We start from the raw sequence: 19,121 nt of genomic DNA on the forward strand, positions 1-19,121 counted from the left end.
GATGGAATCTGCTGTGCAGGTGGCTCCAACCAAGAAAAGGCGCACGCAGCAATGCAGCAGGAAAACTCCCTTCCACCCTAGGGACACTTGTTCCAAATCCCCTGGAGTAAACACACACACACACACTGGAATAGTACAATGAATACAGGACAGGGAAATATATATTTACAGAGCGAGGGATGGAGAAAAACAACAGGAGAGAAGATGGGGTAGTGATAAAATAGGATTACAGACAACAGGAAGACCCACAGGCCCAGTGATACCACCATAAAAAGGGCAGACACTGAGCACTCAGAGTTCAGGAATCCTGGGCAGAGTTCCAGTCCGGCAGTGAGTCTAAGAAGCATCTTCAGTGCCAGTGAACTTCCTCCCACAAACCTCTCTGGTGCCCTCTTCTGCCACTCTCAGCAAACCCACACAGAGCCACAACTTCCCAATTTGGCTAGCTACAGCCTCTTTCCCAGAGGTGGCAGGTATAATAGGCAAGGGAAGGCTAAGCCGTTGACCTGCCACCGGAAGCCTGGGCTGTGGTGGCCTCACGTGTGCTCCACCTCTTCCTCTCCCTCCTCTTCCTCTTCCCCTCTCTGCTCTGCCCCTTCCCCGAGGCCTTCGCCACCCACTGCTGCCTTACAGAGTCCCTCCTCTCCTCCACTCCATCCCCCTCTCTGGAGGGATGTGGTGAGCAGTGGCAGGGAGGCTGAGTGGGAGTGGGGCCTGGGGTGGAGCACAGGTGGAGTGTGGGCGGGGCAGCAGGTGGAAGAGGTGGGATAGGAAGCTAGCCTTCCCCATGGGAAGCGTCATCTCCTGCCCAAGCTCCTTCTTTATTCCCAATGCAAGGTCTCAGGGCCCAGGACTCATGGCCCCCTAGAGCTCTGGGAGACAGCGATACTGGGTCCAGCTCTGGTTTGTCCTTCTAGGGTGATTCCTCCCTGGCACAGTGCTCCTCCTGGCTCCTGTCCTGGGACATCCCTGGTCGGCTGCTCTCTCCCTCCCAGACTCTGGGCTGGTTATTGGCTGCTTCACTATGAGAGGTCCTGCTCACTGTAACCCTCTTGTCTGGAGCTACAGACACACACACCCTGTCCTCCCCTTCTCTCCACTTCCTTGCAACAACCAAAACTTCCTCTAAGAACATAAGAACATAAGAACGGCCATACCGGGTCAGACCAAAGGTCCATTTAGCCCAGTATCTGTCTACCGACAGTGGCCAATGCCAGGTGCCCCAGAGGGAGTGAACCTAACAGGCAATGATCAAGTGATCTCTCTCCTGCCATCCTCTGACAAACAGAGGCTAGGGACACCATTCTTACCCATCCTAGATAATAGCCATTTATGGACTTAGCCACCATGAATTTATCCAGTTCCCTTTTAAACATTGTTATAGTCCCAGCCTTCACAACCTCCTCAGGTGAGGAGTTCCACAAGTTGACTGTGTGCTGCGTGAAGAAGAACTTCCTTTTATTTGTTTTAAACTTGCTGCCTATTAATTTCATTTGGTGACCCCTAGTTCTTGTATTATGGGAATAAGTAAATAACTTTTCCTTATCCACTTTCTCAACATCACTCATGTTTTTATATACCTCTATCATATCCCCCCTTAGTCTCCTCTTTTCCAAGCTGAAGAGTCCTAGCCTCTTTAATCTTTCCTCATATGGGACCCTCTCTAAAGCCCTAATCATTTTAGTTGCCCTTTTCTGAACCTTTTCTAGTGCTAGGACATGGTTTTAAAGGGTCCACACTCTCTAAACCCCAAGAGGGTTACACACAAAGTAGGTATGAACAATGTGATTAATAAGTTCCATGACCAACAATAAGATCTGATATGTTGTGGGAATCCTTTTTCAGGGTCAGGTAAAAACAATGAGATAGTGTTAAAGTTGGTTTTAGTTTGCATGGTTATTAACTGGGTTTATTGACTTTAACTGAAATAGGTTTTCAAGAGACCAGCAAAAATACATTAAGAATGAAATATTCTCAGTAGCAGTTGGAAATAAAAACAAAATAAGCGATTGAGTAAAGAAGGTTTTACTTCCCAGAGGTTTTATTACTGCCTCTTTCTGCATTGTCTGACCTTTCTGTGAGGGAAAAATTAAATTTGCTTGAATTTTGTGTTCTGTCAGCCTGCTTCACCCCTCTCATTGTAGCTTTACTCAGTGTAACTCTATTGACTTCAGTGAAGTTGCTCCAGATATACATCAGTGTGTGTCAGAGGAGACTCATGCTGCATCTTTTATAAACAGCTGTAAAAGAGTCCGATTTGTGCTTTGTTTTGTTTTTTAGTAGATGGCTGAATCCATTATGGGAGGAAAAAGTTTAGTGAGTATCATGATAAATAGATATGGTTCAGAGTCCAGCTAAATGAAATATTCTTGTGCAGATGTATACACAGTTCATAGTGAGATTAGATTTGTATTGTGGCTTCATCTTATCTCTGCTCAGCTCAATGTCTTATGAGGCCTGCTCTACACTATGAGGTTAGGTCGAAGTAAGCCATGTTTGGTCAAATTTATAATGAATGTGTCTACACAACCAATCCCATTCCGCCGACCCAAAGGGCTCTTAAAATCGACTGCTGTACTCCTCCCTGACAAGAGGCGTAGCACTAAAATCGACCTTCCTCGGTCGAATTTGGGGTAGTGCACGCACAGTGCTGTGCAATTTGATGTTCTTGGCCTCTGGGAGCTATCCCAGACTGCTCCAATGTGTCTGCTCTGGATAGCACTTTCAACTATGCTGCACTCAGCCAGGTAGACAGGAAAAGCCCCAGGAACTTTTGAATTTCTTTTCCTGTTTGGTCAGCACAGGTGACCATTCAGTCCCAGAATCGCAAACGAACTCCAGCATGGAGTGAACGGGAGACACTGGATCTGATTGCTGTATGGGGAGAAGAATCTGTGCAGGCAGAACACCGAACCAGCAGAAGAAATCCTGACATCTATGCCAAAATCGCACAGGGCATGGTGGAGAGAGGCTACACTAGGGACACACAGCAGTGCTGCGTGAAAGTTAAGGAGCTCAGGCAAGCCTACCAAAAGACAAAGAAGGCAAGCGGTCACTCTGAGTCAGAGCCCCAGACCTGCAACTTTTATGAGCAGCTGCATGCCATTCTAGGGGGGGACCCTGCCAGTACCACAACACTCTCTGTGGATACCTCCAAGGTGGCAGCCTCGGGCAACACCGAGGTCAACTTTGTCGATGAGGAAGATGAAGAGGAGGAGGAGGAGAATGCACAGCAGGTAAGTGGAGGACTCATTCTCCCCAGCAGCCAGGACCTATTGTTCCTGCACCCTGATGGTGGAGAAGGCACCTCTGGTGAGTGCACATTTGTAATGACACTACAGGGGTTAAATGCAATTGTGTTTAATGTTTGATCTGCCCTGAACAATTTGGATGCAGTTGCAGCCAGTACAGCTAAATGAAATCTGTTTACGTGTCTGGGGATGGAGTGGGAACACTCCAGGGACATCTCCATGAAGCTCTCCTGGAGGTACTCTGAAAGCCTTTGCAGAAGGTTTCTGGGGAGGGCTGCCTTAATCTGTCCTCCACGGTAGGACACTTTACCACACCAAGCCAGTAGCAAGTGGTCTGGAATCATTGCAGCACAAAGCATAACAGCAAAAGGTCCTGTTTTTTGGCCACATTCCTGCAGCATGTGCTCCTTTTCTTGCTCTCTCAACCTCAGGAGACTGATATCGCTCATGGTCACCTGGTTGAAATAGGGGAAGTTTTGTAAGGGAACAGTAATCCCCTCTGTTTGCTGATCCCTGACACATTATGACCCCAGGGAATCATAGAATCATAGGACCAGAAGGGACCTCGAGAGGTCATCAAGTCCAGTCCCCTGCCCTCATGGCAGGACCAGCACCATCTATAACATCCCTGACAGGTGTTTGTCTAACCTGCTCTTAAAAATCTACAGTGATGGAGATTCCACAACCTCCCTAGGCAATTTATTCCAGTGCCTAGCCACCCTGACAGTTAGGAAGTTTTTCCTAATGTCCAACCTAAACCTCCCTTGCTGCAATTTAAGTCCATTGCTTCTTGTCCTATCATCAGAGATTAAGGAGAACAATTTTTCTCCCTCCTCCTTGTAACAACCTTTTAGGTACTTGAAAACTGTTCTCATGTCCCCTCTTGGTCTTCTCTTTTCCAGACTAAACAAACCCAGTTTTTTCAACCTTCCCTCATAGGTCATGTTTTCCAGACCCCTAATCATCCTTGTTGCTCTTCTCTGGACTCTCTCCAATTTGTCCACATCTTTCCTGAAATGTGGAATCCAGAACTGGACACAATATTCCAGTTGAGGCCTAATCAGCACGGAGTAGAACGGAAGAATTACTTCTTGTGTCTTGCTTACAACACTCCTGCTAATACATACCAGAATAATGTTTCCTTTTTTTTCAACAGTGTTACACTGTTGACTCATATTTAGCTTGTGGTCCACTATGGCCCCCAGATCCCTTTCCGCAGTACAGAAGCTGGGTTGTTTGCCCTTAGCTAAAAGGGATTATCCAGGAGAACAGCCAAGCTGTGGGGAGAGGGTTCCCATGCCGATAGTGCACGTTGTGCACATCCACCCCAAAACCACAACTCCTCCTTTTCAACTGCAAACACAAGCAGCATTGGTTGCTATGGGGAAGGAGGGCTCTGCAGTTTGCAACCATTCCCACATGTTATCAACACGGAAGCAGAAACCCCACCCACCCTTTTGCTTACCATGGCTGCCTGCAAACCGAATTCTGTTGCCCAGCCATGTGCGCCATACTGGTAGGCGCTCAATTTAAAAGGCAAAATGTGACCTTGTACTTGTACCTTGTGCTGTCTGCTGTGAATTGTTTGATTCATTGTGAAAGAGTCTCCCTTTTGTTCTTAACAGTGTATCTTCTGTAAAGTTTATCCTTGCTCTTTCCCACCCTGCAGCTGCAAATGTGTCTATGCTCCTCGCATCAACTCTGGCCGTGAGGTTATCGCAGATTAGAAGGCAAAAAAAAAGCACTTGCAATTACATGTTTTCTGAGCTCATGGAATCCCCCCACCCTGATAGAGCACAGCTGAATGCATGGAGGTATTCAGTGGCAGAGGCCAGGAAACATGCAGTGAGAGTGATGGTACCACACAGGAGATGTTGAGGCTTATGGGGAAGCAAATGGTCATGATGAGGTATCTGCTGGAGCTACAGGAAAGGCAACTAGACAACAGAGCCCTGCTGCAGCCATTGTTGAACCACTTGCCCTCCTCGCCAAGTCCTGTATCCTCCTCACCCAGATGCCCAAGAATGTGAAGTGTGGGGAGGCTCCGGGCACCCTGGAGTAACTCAACTCCAGGGTGTAGCAAGGTGGTTACCCTGCTCCTGTCCTAATGGGCTTAAACTAGCCCTGGCAGGGGGCTGTGGCTGAAGAAAGCAGCTCTAAAAGCCTGGGCTGACTGGGGGAAGTGGCTGCTGGGGCCACGCCCCAAACAGAGTCAGCTGGCCCTATAAAGGCAGAGAAGCCAGGGGCAGACAGAAGTCTCCCTCTGCCTATAGAGGGAGAAGGGCTTGGCTGCAGGGAGCTAGAGACCGAGTATCTGAGTGGAGCAGGGCTGGGGACAGGCTGAGGAGCTGGGGAGCTCCAGCCTGGAAAGCCCCAGGCTGAGGCCTAGCATAAGGCCAACAGGTACTGGGGGCTGCAGGGGGCAGCCCAGGGGTAGGCCAAGGCAGCAGGTCCAAACCCAACCTTGTCAGTGATGAGTGGTTGATACGGCAGTCTGACCAGGGTGTGGGGCTAGACAATAACTGGCAGTAGCCTTATACTGAGGCGAGGTGGGGATAGTAGGTGGGGGTTCCCTGGAGAGGGGAGACCATAAGACTGAGGGGTTACTGCCAGGAGGCAGCACCCCAGCTAACAGAGCACTGGGATCCTAGGAGGGACACGGGGGCCAGAGGACAGGTGGTTCACTGGCCTACAGAGGGCGCTCTGAAGCTGAATTGAGCTAATTCCCTGAGAGACCAGCAGGAGGTGCCACAGGGGTGAGTCCACACGTCTACAGAGGGGATAGGTCAAGCAGCAGAAGGCTGTCATTAAAACAGCTTTGATTTATCTATCTGGCTACAATAAACTATGTGACCTTGTCCTTGCCTCCTTTCCTCTGTGTTATCAGACCCTTAGTACACCTGGGCTTCCTTTACTATTCAGCAGTGCCTGTGATCTCAGGTCTTTTTCCTATATAAAAATGCTTGGATTCAGAACAATATGAACTTTATTTCCTGTGCCAGCTGTGATTGGGGGGAGGAGGGCTTGGTTACAAGTGAAGTACATTCACCGAAGTGGGCTGCTTTGCGTCGGTGAAAAAATGCAAAGAACGTACCAATGTGAGATTTCTATGACACTCGACCCAAGGTTTAAGAATCTGAAGCTCCATCCAAAATCTGAGAGGGACAAGGTATGGTACATGCTTTTAGAAGTCTTAAAAGAGCAACACTCCGATGGGGAAACTACAGAACAGAACCACCAAAAAAGAAAATCAACCTTTTGTTGGTGGCATCTGACTCACTTGATGAAAATAAACACGCGTCGGTGCACACTGCTTTGGAACGTTATCGAGCAGAACCCATCATCAGAATGGAGGCGTGTCCTCTGGAATGGTGGTTGAAGCATGAGGACATATGAATTTTTAGAGCATTTGGCACGTAAATGTCTTGCTATGCCGGATACAACAGTGCCATGAAAACACCTGTTCTCACTTTCAGGTGACATTATAAACAAGAATCGGGCAGCATTATCTCCTGCAAATGTAAACAAACTTGTTTGTCTGAGTGACTGGCTGAACAAGAAGTAGGACTGAGTGGATTTGTAGATTTTAAAGTTTTACATTATTTTATTTATTTTTTTGTACATAATTCTATATTTCTAAGTTCAACTTCCATGATAAAGAGATTGCACTACAGTACTTGTATTAGGCGAATTGAAAAATACTGTTTCTTTTGTTGTACACAGTGCAAGTATTTGTAATAAAAAATAAATATAAAGTGATCACTGTGCACTTTGTATTCCGTGTTCTAATTGAAATCAATACATTTGAAAATGTATAAAACATCAAAAAATATTTAAATAAATGGTATTCTAATTATTGTTTACAGCGCGATAAATTGCGATTATTTTTTTTAATCGCTTGACAGCCCTAGTATTTATCATCCTGTCACCTCTTTGCTTCTTTCTCTTAGTCCCAAGGTTCTCCCTCAAATCTAGCTTTTACCATTTCCTACACAAACACCCATGCACCAACTGACTCCTTTCTCCCTGTACTCAGTCCTGCCAATCCAGTCCACCCCTTTCCAGCTCCAATCGTCTCCAGGTTCTCCAGCTCCTTCCAATGCAACCCCTATCTGCCTGGAGACTCCCCTCAGCCCTGCTTCGCTCCCTGCTTTCCCCCAGGTTTTCTCCTCCTACTTAATCTCTCCACAGCTTGGAATCACTCTCTTCAGCTCTGAAACTTCTCCCACCTGATGCCCTCAGGCTAAGAACACAGACAAGTGCAACCCTGCAGACTCAGCAAACCCACACCAGGCTCTGAATTCTTTCCCCTCTGTGATGAAGTGGGAATGTGCTTAATGTTTTGTCTGAATATGGCGTGTATGCCTCAGTTTCCTTTATGTGTTAATCAAATGTTTAGGTGGTGGGACAAGGGTGTGTGATTGTTGCAAGGTCCACTAGGGGGCAGGCCTGACTGCTGACTGACTGCCTGGGCACAGACAATGGCCAACACTCTGTATCCTGGCAACTGATGACCAGGGCCCATCCTCTGCAAGAGCCAGCTGGATATGTTGGAAAACAAAACAAGAAGTGGAGGCCAGGTGACCTGTTTGCCCAGGAAAGAGACACAGGATGGAGGAGGGGCGACTGGGTGTGACTTAGGGTGGGCTGCTGGAAGTGAATCAGTCTCCTAGACTAAATCTCAGGGAAATCTAGGGTTCTGGGCTCTGGATTTCCCAACATGGAATTTTCTGAGTTGATGAGCTAACAAGATCTGTTCTCCTCTGTGTCCCAGCCAACCAATAAACCTTCTGTTTTACCTCAATGGCTGAGTGACTGATGACTGAGAGGTTGGGTGCATGTCCCCTTTGAGGGAGTGGGATGTATAAGTCTTCCCCAGCTGTCCTATCCAGGTGGACTCACTGCAGGGAGCTCATGGTGGAAACAGGGGTTCTGAACACTCCAAGATCAAACCTAGGAGTCAGAAGCCAAGGAGGCTTGCCCTAGTGTGTGTGTGCCCTAAGGAGTGTCAACCTGCCAGAGGGTCCTGTCTGAACTTCATCCTGAGTGGTTCCAGGGCACCAAGCCTGTGTGCCAGTGACACCCTCCTACCTCACCCCTGCCACCACCTGCCTCAGAAAGCCCAGCTCAGAAAGCCCTACTTATAGCTGGGTCTGGAAAAACAGGGGCAGAGGCGCTAGGAAGCATGTGCAGATAGCCCTATGCCTTGCTTACATGAGGCTAATGTGCAATGGTTAAATGGCAGTTACACAGAAACTTGTTTTATTAGGAAGTAGTTTTCTGACAGTGGCCAAGGCCAGGTGGTCCAGATGGAATGAACAGAACAGGGAATCCTCAAGTGATTCATCCCCTGTCACCCATTCCCAGCTTCTGGCAAACAGAGACTAGGGACACCATCCCTGTCCAGCCTGGCTAATAGCCACTGATGGACCTATCTTCCATGGATGTATCTAGTTCTCTCTTAGTTATAGTCTTGGCCTTCACAACATCCCCTGTCAAGGAGTTCCACAGGTTGACTGTGCGCTGCGTGAAGAAGAACTTCCTTGTATTTGTTTTAAACCTGCTGCCTATTGATTTCATTAGGTGACCCCTAGTTTCAGGGTCAGGCAAAAACAATGAGACAAATAGTGTTAAATTTGGTCTCTGTCTCATGGTTATTAACTGGTTTTCTTGACTTTAACTGAATTAGGTGTTCAAGAAGCCTGCAAAAATATATTAAGAATGAAAAAGTCTCAGTAACCGTTTTAAATAAGTGATTGAATAAACTAGTGTTTACTTCCTAGAACTACTATCAGCTCTCTTGTTCTACATTGTCAAACCTTTCCGGTGAAGGAAAAATTGCATTTGCTTGAATGTTGTGTTCTGACAACCTGTCGTTGTTGCTTTACTCAGTGTAACTCTATTGACTTCAGTGAAGTTATTCCTGATTTACACCAGTGTGTGCCAGGGGAGAACCTTGCTGGATGTTCTGTAAATAGCTGCAGGAGAGTCTCATTTGTGCTTTGTTTTGTTTTTTAGCAGGCAGCTGAATCCATTATGGGAGGAAAACAAAGTTCAGTGAGTATCATGAGAAACGGATCATTTCAGAGTGCAGCTGAATTAAATGTTCTGAGGCAAAGTATATGTAGCACTGGGAGACCTGGGTCATCAGCAGATGGGATTGAACCTGGGACCTTTGGAGCTAAAGGCATGAATCTCTACTGCATGAACCAAAACCCAACTGGTGTTTAACTAAGGCTGTAGAGCAGACATGCTAATCTGTCTCGCAGTGTTCTTAGTACCTCTGGGTTACATAAATACAATTCATGTGGAGATTAGATTTGTGTTGTGGCTTCACCTCATCTCTGCTCAGCTTAGTTTCTTAAAGGCAGAGCAGCTTCTCTTAGGCAAAGAGAACCTCCTCTACCACAGCTGCACCCCTCTTACCACTTGCTTCTTGACCCAGATATTTGTTCCATTTCTCTACTGTGTCCCTGACCTTGGAAACACCTTTAACCCTGAATGTGACTCCTCTACCTCTTCCGTGTCTGCAGATCTTCTGCCTCTGCTACGTGGCTTTCCCAAATGTAATCAAACGACACCCAAAGTGGGCTGAGGGAGCTCAGGTCAATGCGTTGCTATTTCATGCATTCTTTATGTCTAAGTTCTAATCATTTTGCAATATTCACATTTTTTAAATCAAATATTTCAGCCAGAGTCTCATCCAGGAAAGCAAACTGAAAACGAAACAGGTAAGAAAATGACATTTCCCCCGTGCTGTCCTTATTTCTGTATGAATTATCAGCTCGTGATTTTCTGTAATGAACTTGAGAGCCTTGCTAGCACGGGGGTTTGATCCAAAAATCCCAAAATATCTCTTCTCACTCAACAGGTTTGCATGGGGCTCAATAGTTCCCTCTCCCCAGTTTGGCCTCTTTGCTCAGCTGCAAGGACAGATGAAATTGTTGTAAAAACAAGAGGAGTTGCTAGGTCACAGGTTTGGGTGCTGTGGGATTCTCGCTAGCACTGGTCAAAAAGTTTCCATCAAAGCTGGTTTTTGTTGGAAAATTGGGTTTTCTACTAAACAAAACTTTTCCTAAGAAGTGGGTGTGTTCCATGGCTAGTTTTGACTTTCCATCAGAAAACCAAGAAGTTCTTGTTTTTGGGCAACTGCATTTAGACTGAAAACTTTGTATGTGTTTTGTTTTCTTTTTATGAACATTTGAATTTTTCAATAACGGAAAATTCCACCCAGCTCTGCTTCTGACAGTACAGTACTTACATTTTAGATACGATAATGTTTGAAATGTCTGTGCTTCTGCAGATAATGGTTTCAGACTGCTGGTGTGTGTTAAGCTGCCTCCTCATATCTCCGGCAACACACCTCAGTCTGGACCTGTGATAGACCCTAGTATTTCAGTCCTGGCTCTCTCCGGAACAAAGATGCAGGCTATGGGTACGTGACAGAGCTTACAGCAGCACAGCTGCATTGGTGCAGCTGCGCTGCCATACCGCTGCTAGTGCAGATGGTCTAAACCAATGGGAGAGAGCTCTCCTGTCAGCTTAATTATTCTAGCCTTGTGGTAGCTGTGCTTCTCTCACTAATATGTCAGAGCCTACACCAGTGCTTCAGTCAGTGTAATGTACATTGCTGGGGGTGTGTGTGAATTATTCACACCTCTGAGTGACAAAAGTTATGTTCACGGAAACTATAGTGTAGACATGGTCTAGCAATCAAGGCAAATCTTGCAGTGGTTTTGTGATGTGGGAAATTGTTTTCTATGGTCCAGGATGACACCAAAAGTGGTTCACTGAAGAGCAGTCCTTACATTGGAACTGACAGTTCACACTCACCCAACAGAGCTGTACTGGGTTAAAGGTTTTCTCTCTCAATCCCACCCCTTTGAGGGCTTCAGTCAGTCCCACAACTGCCCTGAAAAAAACCCAAATTCTTTCCCATTTTTTCCTAATTCCTCCCACCCTCTCCCTGCATTTCTCCAGATTTTGCAAACATGGAACTTTTCCCAGGCTGCCCTGCCAGTGTAATGTCAACAGACCCCAGTCATCAATGGGCAGGATTGAACCGCAGACCTGTAAAGTTTAGTGCATGAGCCGCTACTACCTGAGCTAAAAGCCAGCAGCTTCTTAGCTAATGCTATAGAGGAGATGCTATAGAGGAGATGCAACCAAACAAACAAACAGTCTGTTTGTTTGTTTGGTTGTTTGAGGGACCGTGTGCTCTGGCTGGCAGTTGGAGGCAGGTTTGAAAGCTCGAAGCCTCTGGTAATTGGCTGAGCCTTACTCAGTGGGCGGGGCATTCACTCAGGCCAGGCCAGGGCTTTATAAAGCCGCGCACAAGCGACCAGGGAGCTTTGCGAACAGGGGCTGCTAACAGGGAGTTTCGCAAGGGAGTTTGGAAGGGGAGTGGGAAGGGAGTGGGAACCCCTCGCCGGCCATAACCCCTTCCCTGTAGCCCCCCCTAAAATCCTAAAACCTATAAACCAAACTACATTCCAAAACTACTTTCTGTAAACCAGCCTTTCACTAACTAGGAGACAATGCAGGCAGAAGCCCAGCAGCAGAGTGGGGGCTATCCAGTTTATTGCACTGAGTGTAGCATGTATGATTACCTGCCCTGTGGGCGGGTTGCGTATGTGTGCAGTCGGTGCAAGGAGCTCCTGGCCCTCAGAGACCATGTACGGATTTTGGAGGCCAGGGTGGCGGAACTGGAGGAGCTGAGAGAGGCAGAGAGGTATGTTGATGAGGCTTTCCGGGACACTGTAGAATTGTCCCACCTCCGCTTAGACAGCACCTGTGCTGTTGAGGAGGAAGAAGGGCCCAGGGAAGTAGAGCAGTCAATGGGAGCAGAGGGAAACCTTCCCGTAGTTAGGACCCTCCTTCCAGATGGTGCTGGGGTTGCCTCTCGCACTGAGGTTGCCTCTCCGGGGGAGGGAACTCCAGTTTCTAGGAAAAGGCAGGTGTTAGTAATGGGAGATTCGATTATTAGAAATGTAGATAGCTGGGTCTGTGATGACCGGGAGAACCGTATGGTGACTTGCCTGCCTGGTGCGAAGGTTGCGGATCTCTCGAGGCATCTAGATAGACTTATGTGTAGTGCTGGGGAGGAGCCGGTGGTCGTGGTACATGTAGGTACCAATGACATAGGGAAGGGTAGGAGAGATGTCCTGGAAGCCAAATTTAGGCTGCTAGGGAAGAGACTGAAATCCAGGACCTCTATGGTGGCATTTTCAGAAATGCTCCCAGTTCCACGCGCAGGGCCAGGTAGGCAGGCAGAGCTTCAGAGTCTCAATGCGTGGATGAGACGATGGTGTAGAGAGGAGGGGTTCACGTTCATTAGGAACTGGGGAAACTTCTGGGATGGGAGTAGCCTATACAGGAGAGATGGGCTCCACCTAAACCAAAGTGGAACCAGACTGCTGGTGCTAAACATTAAAAAGGTTGTAGAGCAGTTTTTAAACTAGGTGATGGGGGAAAGCCGACTGCTGCAGAGAAGCGTGTGGATCGGACACAGACTTCTCTTAGGGGAGAGTCTGATGATAGAGAATCTCCAGGTTATAGTCAGGAGCAGAGGAATGAGAAATATAATGTAAGGGCCGGATCAGATGATGAACAGTCACATAAAGAATCTGGCACATCAGAAAAAGGCAGGCTAATAAACAGGGACAAGTTTTTAAAGTGCTTGTACACAAATGCCAGAAGTCTAAATAATAAGATGGGTGAACTAGAGTGCCTTGTGATAAAGGAGGATATTGATATAATAGGCATCACAGAAACCTGGTGGACTGAGAGCAATCAATGGGACACAATCATTCCGGGGTACAAAATATATCGGAAGGACAGAACAGGCCGTGCAAGGGGAGGAGTGGCACTATATGTTAAAGAAAGTGTAGATTCAAATGAAGTAAAAATCTTAAGCGAATCCACAGGTTCCATAGAGTCTCTATGGATAGAAATGTCATGCTCTAGTAAAAATATAACATTAGGGATCTATTATCGACCACCTGACCAGGACAGTAATAGTGATGATGAAATGCTAAGGGAAATTAGAGAGGCTATCAAAATTAAGAACCCAATAATAGTGGGGGATTTCAATTATCCCCATATTGACTGGGAACATTTCACTTCAGGACGAAATGCAGAGATAAAATTTCTCAATACTTTAAATGACTGCTTCATGGAGCAGCTGGTACGGGAACCCACAAGGGGCGAGGCGACTCTAGATTTAATCCTGAGTGGAGCACGGGAGCTGGTCCAAGAGGTAACTATAGCAGGACCACTTGGAAATAGTGACCATAATACAATAGCATTCAACATCCCTGTGGTGGGAAGAACATCCCAACTGCCCAACACTATGGCCTTTAATTTCAAAAGGGGGAACTATACAAAAATGAGGGGGTGAGTTAGACAAAAGTTAAAAGGTACATTGACTAAAGTGAAATCCCTGCAAGTTGCGTGGGCCCTTTTTAAAGACACCATAATAGAGGCCCAACTTCAATGTATACCCCAAATTAAGAAAAACTGTAAAAGAACTAAAAAAGAGCCACCGTGGCTTAACCACCATGTAAAAGAAGCAGTGAAAGATAAAAAGACTTCCTTTAAAAAGTGGAAGTCAAATCCTAGTGAGGCAAATAGAAAGGAGCACAAATGCTGCCAACTTAAGTGCAAGAGTGTAATAAGAAAAGCCAAAGAGGAGTTTGAAGAACGGCTAGCCAAAAACTCCAAAGGTAATAACAAAATGTTTTTTAAGTACATCAGAAGCAGGAAGCCTGCTAAACAACCAGTGGGGCCCCTTGACGATGAAAATACAAAAGGAGCGCTTAAAGATGATAAAGTCATTGCGGAGAAACTAAATGGATTCTTTGCCTCAGTCTTCACGGCTGAGGATGTTAGGGAGATTCCCAAACCTGAGCTGGCTTTTGTAGGTGACAAATCTGAGGAACTGTCACAGATTGAAGTATCAGTAGAGGAGGTTTTGGAATTAATTGATAAACTCAACATTAACAAGTCACCGGGACCAGATGGCATTCACCCAAGAGTTCTGAAAGAACTCAAATGTGAAGTTGCGGAACTATTAACTAAGGTTTGTAACCTGTCCTTTAAATCGGCTTTGGTACCCAATGACTGGAAGTTAGCTAATGTAACGCCAATATTTAAAAAGGGCTCTAGGGGTGATCCCGGCAATTACAGACCGGTAAGTCTAACGTCGGTACCGGGCAAATTAGTTGAAACAATAGTAAAGAATAAAATTGTCAGACACATAGAAAAACATAAACTCTTGAGCAATAGTCAACATGGTTTCTGTAAAGGGAAATCGTGTCTTACTAATCTATTAGAGTTCTTTGAAGGGGTCAACAAACATGTGGACAAGGGGGATCCAGTGGACATAGTGTACTTAGATTTCCAGAAAGCCTTTGACAAGGTCCCTCACCAAAGGCTCTTACGTAAATTAAGCTGTCATGGGATAAAAGGAAAGGTCCTTTCATGGATTGAGAACTGGTTAAAGGACAGGGAACAAAGGGTAGGAATTAATGGTAAATTCTCAGAATGGAGAGGGGTAACTAGTGGTGTTCCCCAAGGGTCAGTCCTAGGACCAATCCTATTCAATTTATTCATAAATGATCTGGAGAAAGGGGTAAACAGTGAGGTGGCAAAGTTTGCAGATGATACTAAACTACTCAAGATAGTTAAGACTAAAGCAGATTGTGAAGAACTTCAAAAAGATCTCACAAAACTAAGTGATTGGGCAACAAAATGGCAAATGAAATTTAATGTGGATAAATATAAAGTAATGCACATTGGAAAAAATAACCCCAACTATACATACAACATGATGGGGGCTAATTTAGCTACAACTAATCAGGAAAAAGATCTTGGAGTTATCGTGGATAGTTCTCTGAAGATGTCTACGCAGTGTGCAGAGGCGGTCAAAAAAGCAAACAGGATGTTAGGAATCATTAAAAAGGGGATAGAGAATAAGACTGAGAATATATTATTGCCCTTATATAAATCCATGGTACGCCCACATCTCGAATACTGTGTACAGATGTGGTCTCCTCACCTCAAAAAATATATTCTAGCACTAGAAAAGGTTCAGAAAAGAGCAACTAAAATGATTAGGGGTTTAGAGAAGGTCCCATATGAGGAAAGATTAAAGAGGCTAGGACTCTTCAGTTTGGAAAAGAGAAGACTAAGGGGGGACATGATAGAGGTATATAAAATCATGAGTGATGTTGAGAAAGTGGATAAGGAAAAGTTATTTACTTATTCCCATAATACAAGAACTAGGGGTCACCAAATGAAATTAATAGGCAGCAGGTTTAAAACAAATAAAAGGAAGTTCTTCTTCATGCAGCGCACAGTCAACTTGTGGAACTCCTTACCTGAGGAGGTTGTGAAGGCTAGGACTATAACAATGTTTAAAAGGGGACTGGATAAATTCATGGTGGCTAAGTCCATAAATGGCTATTAGCCAGGATGGGTAAGAATGGTGTCCCTAGCCTCTGTTCGTCAGAGGATGGAGATGGATGGCAGGAGAGAGATCATTTGATCATTGCCTGTTAGGTTCACTCCCTTAGGGTCACCTGGCATTGGCCACTGTCGGTAGACAGATACTGGGCTAGATGGACCTTTGGTCTGACCCGGTACGGCCTTTCTTATGTTCTTATGTTCTTATGAGATTCATTTTTTCTCTCAATAAGTGGTCTCAGTGCCACTAGATGGGACAGACACCACACCCAGAAGGTGTGTGGTTTACACCAGCTCCACAGACAATCTCAGCTTCCTGGGTGTGATTGGAAGGATGGTCTGTGTCTGTGGCATATCCCATCCTTGCACCCACCTAATTGGTCTGAGGACAGTCATGTGGATGTGGATACAGGTTCGGTTGGACTCTGCAGCTCCTCGTGATCAAGAGTAAGGGGGTCACTAGTGGGCAGGACAGCTTGCTCTCCAGGTCTGGCCTTACCATGAGGCGAACTGAGGCAGCTGCCTCAGGTGCCAGACTGGGGGGGAGGTGCCACTAGGACCCAGAGTGTAGAAAATTGTGTCTGCTGCTGGTGCATATCTATTCTCTCTGCTCTAGATGCACAGAGATGGTGGAGTGCTGTGCTGGAGGAAGGAGGGCACAAGAGACCTTTCAAAGTTTTGGCCCAAGCGAGGGGGTATTGGGGCGTCATTTGAGCTCCCCGCCTCAGGTTCCAAAATGTTGTGGGCCAGCCCAGTTGCTCTCATGCAACTTAGCTCCAATGAGCCTTCCACAGATCCTACCCCCCATTTCTCCCCCATGCAGGGGCCAGGGCAGTTACTGTTGACCTGGTGCAGCCCAACACCACAGGGAGAGGGGACCCGGAAGGTGAGTATTAATGAAATCACAAAGAGCCATTTTCTCCCCCTCCCAGGCCAGTTGCCCTCGGTGGCTGTTCTTCACCCTGACAGGCCCATCCTCCCCAGCTGGCAGCTCCACTTAGTACTGGTCAGCCAGAGACACTTTCCCTGTGCTGCTTGCCCATTTAGTGTCCTGGGCTGTTACCCAGTTGCTGAACGGCCTCACTGGCTGGAACAGTTGGGAAGGCACCATTTCCCCTGCTGTAACTCCCCCTAGCCGAGTGCCAGGCAGACTCCATGCAAGGGGAAGAGCCGAGGGGATGCTGTGGCCATTGCTGAGAGAGGACTCGTCTCTGGGATCCCATTGCTCCTCTGCTGCTGTTCAGACCGGCTCCCCAGGGAGGTCCTAAGGGCTCCAGGTAATGGAGAAGGTGGGATTTGGCTCTAAAGCCGGGCAATGCAGCTCTATTGCATTTATTCCCTGGGTGTGTTAATCAGCTCCCCTAACTGAGAGCGACGAGAGCTGCCATTGTGGGCATGGTGCATGTCCTCCATCTACTTCTACTGTCTGTCCCTCTCCTACAGTGTTTTCTTCCTCTCCTCCCCTCTTTTCCTTCACTGCTTTCCCTCTTCACTCCCATTTTCCTTCTCCTGCTCCCCAGGCTTCACTCTTTTCCCTTTCATCCATCTGTCCCAATTATTTGTCCCACTCCCCTTTTCATCTTTTTTGTATTCCATTCTTTCTCTCCCTAGTCTCTTTCCTTTCTCTTTTTACCTCATTACCCCAAAAAGTAAAACAAAGGGGCTCATTTGCAGCTGAAGTCAGGGGGATCTGGGCGTCCTCCACTTCTCTGAAAGTCAGGTCCAAATTAATCTCCTTGGGCATCTTCTGACAATGAGGGAGCCCATTCTCTGGCCTGCCCTGGGCTCTTTCTGCTGCTCCCACATTGCTGGGCTGGCTCCTGGTGACTGCTGCTCCTCTCTGCGTGTGGTAGAGGCTGGACAGGGAGCTAATGAGACCTGGTGGCAACACCACACCGTGAGCAGTGATTCCAAAACAGAACAGAAGGATCCAGACCAGCATCCCTCCCACAAACACCTGATCCCTGCGCTGGCCCCCTCCAGCCCAAATCCTGTTGGGTGCTTAGAACTCACTCAAATCTGAGCCAAGGCCTCCAAATGTGACAGGCTGTCAGTGCTAACCACCCACTTTGCTACTCCGCTCCAACATGCAAAAAGTTTCCATGCCAGTTAGCTAAGGCCTTACAACAGGTATAATTACAGAAAGGGAAATCTCCAAACTCACCCATTGTTACTTTATTATCTTTACCATGACATTGTCAAACTTCTTCTTCCAGGCCCAAGAGCTGCCACACTGAGCACTGAGAAACCTGAACTACGGATTGTTCTTGTTGGTAAAACTGGATGTGGGAAAAGTGCAACGGGAAACACCATCCTTGGTAAGACACTGTTTGACTCTAAAATCACAGCACAATCGGTAACAGAGACATGTAAGAAGGAGAAAAGGGATTGGAACGGCAAGGACATTGCAGTCATTGATACGCCTGGTCTTTTTGACACACAAAAATCTTTAATAGAAACTATGAAAGAAATAGGGCGTTGTGTGGTAGTCTCCTCCCCAGGACCCCATGCTATAGTTCTGGTGATGCAGTTGGGTCGTTTCACTGAAGAAGAGAAAAAAACAGTTGAACGAATACAAGATATTTTTGGAGAAAAAGCTGTGGAGTACATGGTCTTCTTGTTCACCAGAAAAGATGACTTAGGTGATATGACTTTAGAAAAGTATTTAGACGATCTCAATGACAAAGATCTTCAGAGATTGATAGGAAAGTGCGGGAATCGGCGCTGCGCTTTCAACAACAAACTGACAGGACAGGAGCAGGAAGGCCAGATTTCAGAGCTGATTAAAGTGATTGATGAGATGGTGCAACAGAATGGAGGCTCACATTATACTAATGACATGTATGAATATGCTCAGAAGAAACTTCAAGAAAACATCGAGATGCTCAGAGAACTCTATGAGGAAGAGAAGGGAAAAAAGATAAAAGAAGTGGAATCTCAGTATAAGGAGGATTGTAAGAAAATAGATGAGAAATTACAGAAAGAAGGCCCCTTTAATGAAAACACTTTGAAACAACAGAAAGAGGCCCGAAGACAAAAACTGGAAAAAGATTTAGAGGAAATAAACACCAGCTACCAGGCAAAGCTACTTGAACTCAAGAAAAAAGCTGCCGAGGATGTTAATATAATAAAAGCTATTTTAAAACAATTCTCATCTGTATTTTCAAAAACCACAGGCTGGTTTCAGTAATGATTGACTTACTGTAATTTCTCCTTCTCTTGCTACTTTTTCAATAGTGATGAATGGAGTTTCAGTGCTTTGTAACACTTTAACCTGCTATTTTTTTTTCTTCACAGAAGTTTACATTTGTATCAGCTTCTTATTCAGCTTTGTACTATGGCTAATTCATACAAAATATGAGTAAATGAAGCTATTAGCATTTGCTTTTTATTAACAATGTGTGT

The 19,121-nt window shown here is 46.2% G+C and overlaps 1 protein-coding gene across 1 annotated transcript in view; it reads left to right on the forward strand.

The window, feature by feature from the left end:
- The window catches only part of LOC120393762 (GTPase IMAP family member 4-like), an 86,234-nt gene extending 67,328 nt beyond the window's left edge, over positions 1 to 18,906 (forward strand). Inside the window, exons 2-6 of the mRNA XM_039518260.1 lie at positions 3,112 to 3,236; positions 9,785 to 9,837; positions 10,568 to 10,686; positions 16,540 to 16,602; positions 17,933 to 18,906. Coding sequence (XP_039374194.1) covers positions 3,112 to 3,236; positions 9,785 to 9,837; positions 10,568 to 10,686; positions 16,540 to 16,602; positions 17,933 to 18,906 — 1,334 coding nt within the window. The remainder of the gene's footprint in view (positions 1 to 3,111; positions 3,237 to 9,784; positions 9,838 to 10,567; positions 10,687 to 16,539; positions 16,603 to 17,932) is intronic.
- Positions 18,907 to 19,121: the final 215 nt, after the last annotated feature.

Source organism: Mauremys reevesii, unplaced genomic scaffold (genome assembly GCF_016161935.1).
Source record: "Mauremys reevesii isolate NIE-2019 unplaced genomic scaffold, ASM1616193v1 Contig3, whole genome shotgun sequence".
Taxonomy (NCBI): Eukaryota; Metazoa; Chordata; order Testudines; family Geoemydidae; genus Mauremys; species Mauremys reevesii.